We start from the raw sequence: 8,850 nt of genomic DNA, 5'->3' as shown, positions 1-8,850 counted from the left end.
AACACATTAGAAATTTATTTAACTTGCTGTCATAAATTCCGTCTTCAATATCCATTTTTGGTGGAATAAGGGCTTATGCTTATTTCCAATTATCAATAAGAAATAGTTCTGTGGTGTTTACGTTTACTGTATCCTGCATTTATGGTTCATTTTTACGTTACGCGAATCATTTTTTTTATTAAGAGGGAAGAATATATAGCTACTGACAATCTACTGACGATTTTTGAGTAGTAGGGTACCTACATACTTAGTTATACGAGTATAAATAGGTACCTACTGACTACTGATACTGACGAACAATGTTGCACTAAAAGTTCACTTTATCACTGGTTGTATCAATGAAGTAGGTAATTAAATTATATTCTTGAAAGTCATCTATTTCTAACATGTTGCCGCGTAGGTAACATGCTCGGCAAAACGTGTTATCAATCGATCACAAACAATAAGTACTAACCAATATATATGTTATAGTTATAGGAATGTGGGTAATGTATTGTTAGGTATTAGGTATGCATTTTTTATGTAGCATATCAATGTATTCGTTACACTTACGTAATAGTTGATATTAAAAAAAAGCCTAATGCGAGTCGGACTCGCGTTCCAAGGGTTCCAAGGGTTGGGGTACATTAAGTCCGACTCACGCTTGACTCCACATTATAATAGGTTTTCCTGTCATCTATAGATACAGAACTGTGTATTTAAAAAAAAAATTAGACCCAGTTTTTTGGCTATTTTCTTAAATGACTTATTTTAAAATTATAAAAAAAATTGATACTTATTCTCAAAATGAGCTCTTTCATTTGATATAGAACACGATATAGTTTGAAAAACTTTATTTTATTATAACTTTAACATTTTTATTAAATTTAAAATAACATGAAAATTTAAAATTTATTTTATTGTTAAATTGTGTACGTCCACACGGACGCTAGATGAGATTGACGCCAATTTCCTGATCAAATCGGTCGATTTGATCATCCCGTCTGAACTGAGTTGAATGGAACCCTTTCTAAAGACTACGATTTATTGTAAATAACTAGTTGCTTTAGTTCCGTCCGTCGCCGCCTAAGTAGTAGTAGCCGCCTGATGGGAAGCGGTCATCGTCGTCAATTGACATAAGCAACATTATATGTTTTTCTTCATTAAAGAACTGCGGGTAAGAGTTTCTATAAAACTCTTCAGTACGAGCCAGGGCGGGGTTCGATCCTGCTACCCCTTAGTTAGCACCCCCGACGGCCCTGACCCTGCACGCCTTATCGCTCTACACATAAGATCGCCTTGATTCAGACATATTTAAACTTTAAAGTCAGTTGATTGATTGGATCGAATTGAATATAGATACGGTTTTAACTAAATAACTTTTATTCCTACTATAACGCAAAGATAGAACGCAGATTTGTAGAGTAAGTAAGAATATACAGTTATGTAATTTCAGATACTAAACGATTACCTACTAGTTACCCCCCGTGTGACGAGCGGTGCACCGTAGGATAGGAGGGCGGCGCGCGCGTACCATTGCATTGCGCAAGGCACGTATACATGTGAACCATCGAAAGTGCCCCCTCCTCCGGATATAGAACGCGCATCTCTTATAAACACTGGTGGCGCCTGAATACTGGACACTACCTAAAGCTACGTCTTGCTCAAAGCGTGTATCCAGGATGTGTGACAAAACGGTAGGTGCTAAGCACGGTACCTGTTAGTGCTGTGATCAATGGTTGACCTTAGTGATCTGGTGACATATTTAGTGCATAACTTCAGTGATGGTGTCTAGATAACACGCGGGTTTTTTTGTGTGTGCAGGTACTGAAGTCGCTGATGCTGGCGGCGGTGGCGGCGTGCGTGGTGGCGCGGCCGGAGCCTCCGTCGTCATACAGAGCTCCCTCGTCCTCATACGGCGCGCCCGCCCCTCAGTACGGACCCCCGCAGCAGCAGCCGATTGTGCACAAACACGTATACGTGCACGTGCCTCCCCCAGACAACGAGTACCCGGCCGCCCGCAAGCAGATCTACGTGCCTCCTCCTCAGAAGCACTACAAGATAGTGTTCATCAAGGCGCCGACCCCGCCGACTCCGACCGCACCCATCATCCCGGTGCAGCCTCAGAACGAGGAGAAGACCCTCGTGTACGTTCTGGTGAAGAAACCCGAGGAGCAGCCCGACATCGTGATCCCGACGCCGGCGCCCACGCAGCCCGCCAAGCCGGAGGTCTACTTCATCCGGTACAAGACTCAGGTATGCCCACCACCATAACATTTTATTTGCTAGAAAAAAATAACCTATTACGCCCAGAACATTAAAATCCAATAGAAAATCGTTTGCCAGATACCTACTTATTAAGTTAATTTACATATATCGCATTTATTTTGTCGCATAAACTTTGTTAGGCTATTCGCGTTTATGAATACCTACTTTTTCTAAAGATCGGGGACACTTTTATGAAATTGAACCGAGTTTTTACTTTAGTTTTATTCTTTTTTTACAATATTTTGTCTATCTACTAAAACCCGTCCCAGGCTGCCCCCTACCCCCGACGCAAAGGTGCCGCAAAGGGGGTAAATTAATTCATTGAACCAATTGGAACAACCGAACTTATAATCACACCGTTTTTAGCCGTAGACATGCGATCCAGTGAACAAAGATGAATACATACTCTGGCAAGCCAACTTTGTCTGTAGAAATATGTGCGAAAGATAAAATTTTCATAAATTATAAGAGATCTATCGCCCTCGCCTACTATTTTCAAATTTGCCGCCTTTTTATACTGACAATGTTGGATTATAATAGTGTAGGTGACTTGAAATTTAAAAAACCGGCCAAGTGCGAGTCCGACTCGCGTTCCAAGGGTTCCGTACATTACACAATTTTTGACAATGTATTTTTTGATGTGAAACGTGAGTAAAATGTCTTTAAAAAACCGTAAGGGTCGGATCAAAAACTATAAGTAATTAAATCCGGCTCACGCTTGATTACACATTTTTAATAGGTTTTCCAGTGATCTACAGCAGCGGTCGGCAACCTTTTAGCAGCCAAGGGCCACATAGTAGTAAACGAAGTTGACGCGGTGTTAATATTCATGACTTTATCAGACATTGTCGTTTGTCAATATTACATACTTAGAAAATAGCCAGGGAGGCTCGCGGGCCGAAAGTGACAGGTTCACGGGCCGCATGCGGCCCGCAGGCCGCGGGTTGCCGACCGCTGATCTATAGGGTGCCATTTGAGTCGTGATCAGTAATATGTTTTTCTAACTCTATAAACAACGAGCAATTTAATGCCCCTACTCTTACTAAAATCAGACAAGATTTTTTTATTTTTTGTCATTTATTTTAATTTTATAAGTGGATTTAGGATATTACAACGGCTTATTAAGATATTTAAATTAGTAAACTGAATCGCCTCTTTGAATCGGAACTGTCATTGACATCAATTTTGTCATTTGTCCCAGTTAGAAATAAAATTTACTTAATTTTTCATTTGAAATATCTTACAAAGCTGTTTAAATACCACATAGCCACTTGTAAAAGTAAAATAAATGACAATAAATAAACATAAAAATCAAAAAAATCTTGTCTGATTTTAGTAAGAGTAGGGGCATTCAATTGCTCGTTGTTTATGGAGTTAGAAAAACATATTACTGATCACGACTCAAATGGCACCCTGTATAGGTAAAGACCTATTTTCTGTATTTTTTCAAAATTTTAGACCCAGTAGTTTCGGAGGAAAAGGGGGGGGATGGTCATTTTATGCCTATTTCCTTAAATTACTTGTAAACTATTTATCTTAAAATTATAAAAAAAATATATTTGAGATTCTCACAATGAGCTCTTTCATATGATATATAACACGATATAGTTTGCAAAACTTTGTTTTTTAACTGTCTCATTCACCCCCCAAAAGTACCCCCTATGTTTAAAATTCATTTAATTAGGTTACATGTCCGCCTTTGGTTCATAGACTTACATATGTGTACCAAATTTCAACTTAATTGGTTCAGCAGTTTCGGAGAAAATAGGCTGTGACATACGGACAGCCAGACACACGAGTGATCCTATAAGGAGATAAGGGTTCCGTTTTTTCCTTTTGAGTACGGAACCCTAAAAATGTCAAATAATATATAACTTTTCAGTCACGCTATTCGTAAAACTACCGGATTATGACGATTTGGTAATTAGTGCATTTAAAAAACCGGCTAAGTGTGATTCGGAATCGCGCCTCAAAGATTCCATAATTAGGTACATTTTTTGAAGCCCTAAGCCCCGTAGCCCCCTCCACACTCGTGCGCCGTGCTGCCAACGTGAATAAAATTTCAAGTCAATCCAGTAGTTTCGGAGCAAATTTGCTGTGACAAACGGACAAACAGACACACGAGTGATTCTGTAAGGGTTCTGTTCTTAGGGTTTCGTACCAAAAAGGTACAAAAGGAACCCTTATGGTGCAACTCTGTCCGTCGCGCGTCGGTTCGTGCGTCTGTCTGTCTGTCACATTGCTAAATATCTCGAGAACTATGTAATTAAGCTATCGATTAAAATGTGGAATAGTTATGAACAACGCTAACCCAGACACATTGGAAGTGTATTTTTTTTATGGTCGCGCAAATTAGTTTGCCTATTTGCCAATAGATGGCGCTGTTTACAATTATGCTTAGCTAAATATTGCAATTGTGCTTCTGGTCAAAAGTCTTTCGTGATTATAGTTACAATATCTGGGTATAACATATAAAAACTCGAAAATGCGCGTTTTCCCAGAGATAAGACCTAGCTAGAACGATTTTTCGCCCCGAAAACCCCCATATACCAAATTTCATCGAAATCGTTAGAGCCGTTTCCGAGATCCCCGAAATATATATAGTGATTAGTACTTACTCGTAGTAAGTACTAATCACTAAAATTAAGGTCATGTTGGCATTTATCCACCTACGCAATAGGTTAAAACCAGCAGACCATAAAACCATAATTTTACGGCAGATGTAACTTGGCGATTAATTTACAGTCTATAAAGCATCTTAATAGCATTAATAACAATTTTACTCTAGAGGGGTTATTAGCGCGTAAATTGCTATAAGCGTGTACTGTTGTGATTGCGCGAGATTGAAGCCCTGCCGCAGTGATTAAGCGGGGATGCGCTCGCGCTGTCTCTGTGAAAGTGTGCGCTAACGTTTCCTGGAATGATCCAGGAAGTTGCTATACAATCTGCATAAGTCTAACACACCCGCGATCATCATTATGTTGACGCAACGGAGGACGCTACTGTCCTCAAACATTACCCGTGTAATGAGTGCCATGATGTGTTGCAACACAAATGGACTATTGTAACATTTGTAAGTTGTAACAGATCTAGGTGCTTGGTAGGAATTAAGTCTAGATCTATCTACTGAGCGCCATTTGTCTATTCGTTATAGGTACATCAGGTTGATGGAAAAAACGTCGTTAAGTTTGGATAGTAGCTAGGTAGAGTTGTATAATAAGTAGGTAGAGGAAACTAGGGAATTGTATTATTAATTTACATCAAATTCTACAATACAACATATATGAGTTAAGTATGACCGCGAAAAATGAGCATCCGCAATTCGAAACAGACGGGTTATTCGAGTTATTTCAAATGTAACGTCTTCGTTAAGATTTCATTGTATTAGGTACTTACTATTAATATCTATTATGAATATAGGTATGGGAAGTTTGATAGTTCGCCTAACTTCTATTGGATGCCGTCCCTTTGTTACCCTCCTCGTCCTACTTACTCGGCTTACTTCATTTTTTTTATTATGTAAAGTTCTATTTACACAATTTCCTTCGCTATGAGCATAGATAGGTAGAGTCCGCCTATGCTAAATTGGCACGCCATGTGCTAGGTAGCTAGATACATCATGTATGGCGCTCCCATACTTTATCACAGTATCACTGTAGAAGACGGTGCACACTTAACTGCCAGAGAGACTATACCAACCTACACGAAAAATATAGCGCATTTTGCTCTGTTTGTTAACTAATATCTGGGAGACCGAGCTTTGCTCGGAAAACATATAAAATCTCAAAAAGTAGCGTTTTTACAGAGATAAGACCTAGCTAGATCGATTTATCACCCCCAAAAACCCCCATATACCAAATTTCATCGAAATCGTTAGAGCCGTTTCCGAGATCCCCGAAATATATATACATATAAATAAATAAATATGCAAGAATTGCTCGTTTAAAGGTATTAGATTAGTAAATTGTTGCCGTAAATGGCAATGTAATCAAACAAACAACAACCACCCGAGATAGATTTCGTGAACTCCCAGTTTTAGTTGATCTAATAATGTTGATATCCGGCTGTGGTCGTAGATTAATAAACACTTGTTGCCATATGGAGGTATGCACATGTACCTCAAGTCACGTCCAACACGCACGCAGAATAAGTAGCTTTCATTGCGTAACTCTATGTGAACCAGTTCAAGCTAATAGTAATAGCATTATAATTGCTGGTATTTTTGTCCATCTCAATGAGGCTCTAAAATAAAATGTAACTGCGTAATATGATAGATGTCGATATTAGTTGGGTTGCTGAGTGCTAATTCTCCATTCTATGCAAGCTTGTTCTCATCGTACGAGGGGCGTTCAAAATATTCTCGGTATTGATATCTTACGACCTCTTCTAAAATTTCTTTCGTTACTGGCCGCTAAGGTTTATTCGTTGACATTAAAAAAAAGTATAATTCGAACCGAGATAGTCTTTTGTTTTTCTGCAATTGCTGAACAAACATGAACATCATGTGCGAATTGACAATGTTAACTAAATTAGAACATCGATGCGTGATAAAATTCTTGACAAAACAGGGTAAAAATCAAAAAACCATAAAAGAGGAAATGGATTGTGTTTACCGTGAGTCTGCTCCTTCTTTATCTACCATTCAAAAGTGGTCAAGCGAGTTTAAACGCGGAAGGGAGAGTATTGAAGATGACCCTAGACCTGGCCGGCCTGTAGTAGCTACTTCACAAGAAAATATTGATAAAGTGGAAAAATTTATATTGGAAGATGGTCGAGTGAAGGTAAAATCTATAGCACAAGTAACCAATCTCTCTATTGGTACCGTACATGATATTATACATGACCATCTTAATATGTCAAAAGTAAGTGCAAGATGGGTTCCGCGAATGCTGACTCGGCTTCAAAAAGACATGCGTGTAGCTTGTTGTTCCGATTTTATTGACCTGTGCGGTGAAAATCCTGATGAGGTGCTGCAAAGAATAGTTACTGGAGATGAAACCTGGGTTCATCATTATGACCCAGAGAGTAAACAAGAGTCCATGCAGTGGCACATTAAGGGTTCAGCTCATCCCAAGAAGTTCAAGGTCATCCCTTCAGCTGGCAAGGTCATGGCCACGATATTTTGGGATTGTGAAGGAGTATTACTAATCGATTATAAAGAAAAAGGTGTAAATATCACAGGACAGTACTACGCTAACATTCTACGTCAATTAAAGGATGTAATTAAAGAAAAGAGGCGAGGAAAGTTAACCAAAGGTATTCTGCTTCTGCATGACAACGCCCTCGTCCATACTGCTCATATTGCCAAGGCAGCTATTGTTGAATGTGGGTTTAAAACTGTTACTCACCCACCGTATAGTCCGGACTTAGCCCCCAGCGACTTCTTTTTGCTCCCCAATCTTAAAAAGGATCTGCGTGGAAATAAATTTTCTGACGATGAAGCATTGAAGGCGGCAGTGGAGGAGCATTTTTACACGAAAGATAAAAAATATTTTTACGAGGGATTAAAAAAAATAATTGATCGATCTTTTAAGTGTATGAACATAGGGGGGGAGTATATTGAAAAATAAAAATATCAAACTTTTCGTACTTGTTTGTTTTCATTCTCATACCGAGAATATTTTGAACACCCCTCGTACATATGTTATGTACCTATGTTATTAATTCGAGAGTAGCTTGGTACCTTTATGTATACCTATCTGTTGGTATGGCGCATGGCGCTATTATAATATGTGGGGGGGTTTTGTTTCTTAGTTATTAAATTTAGAGTTTTTAGTCGTAAAATGTAGCAGTGACTAATTATGAGTTATTCAATTGTTTCAGAAACAAGAAGGTTACCCCGCCGCCCAGCAGCCCCAGCAGGAGTACGGCGCGCCCGCGTCCGCGCCTTCCTCCGAGTACGGAGCCCCATCCGGCGGCAGCTCCTACTGATCTCGAGACAGCTGATCCAGCCCTCGTGACACACCTACTCTACTATCTACCAAACACATGAAACAAGCAGCAAAGCGCTGCTATGTGATTTGTCAACGTACTACTGTGATATTGCGTTTCACCAGTCTTCTAGAAATGCCTGCAGTACGCTCAGAGGTAGGTTTATCACGGTGGCGCAACGTCAAACTTCTGCAAGTTTTTGTATCTTACATCAAATTGATGTCAATGTTTGTAAATATACTTATTATTTTTTATATAAATAAATGTTTTATAAGTTAATATTTATTTCGATATCCCCTTTCATTCATTTCAGTAGGTAGGTAAATATAATTATATCAAGTATAACACTAATTAACCATAAAATACGTGAAATATATATTTAAATCTACTTTGAACCATTCATTAGGCCCTACATCTCGTCAGGTAGTTAGGTACTCAAAATTATTGCCACATATCAGGTGAAAGGAATCCTCCTTCAAGAATCTTTTGCTACGTCGCCAATCATTTCATCCGACAAGACCTTAATTGATGCTATGTACATAGTTACTTAATTAATTCGTTTTCAAATGTCCTCCTTAACGAGAGGTAGGTTATGTAGTGCCTTAGGCAATGTTGACGCTAGTTTTCAGCGGGCAACAGGTGTTAATCAGTGGGCATCGCGCGACAGGAAGG

The 8,850-nt window shown here is 39.1% G+C and overlaps 1 protein-coding gene across 1 annotated transcript; it reads left to right on the top strand.

Moving 5' to 3' along the window:
* The first annotated feature begins 1,594 nt into the window (after positions 1-1,594).
* Positions 1,595-8,457, top strand: LOC134648800 (uncharacterized). The gene is made up of 3 exons (XM_063503358.1): positions 1,595-1,676; positions 1,804-2,235; positions 8,071-8,457. Exons 1-3 carry the CDS (start codon positions 1,662-1,664, stop codon positions 8,176-8,178), a joined length of 555 nt encoding a protein of 184 aa, XP_063359428.1. The 5' UTR covers positions 1,595-1,661; the 3' UTR covers positions 8,179-8,457.
* The last annotated feature ends 393 nt before the right edge of the window (positions 8,458-8,850 follow it).

Source organism: Cydia amplana, chromosome 6, assembly GCF_948474715.1.
Source record: "Cydia amplana chromosome 6, ilCydAmpl1.1, whole genome shotgun sequence".
Classification (NCBI taxonomy): domain Eukaryota; kingdom Metazoa; phylum Arthropoda; class Insecta; order Lepidoptera; family Tortricidae; genus Cydia; species Cydia amplana.
Note: the sequence above shows the minus strand (reverse complement) of the source record. Positions and strands in the feature narration are given on the sequence as shown.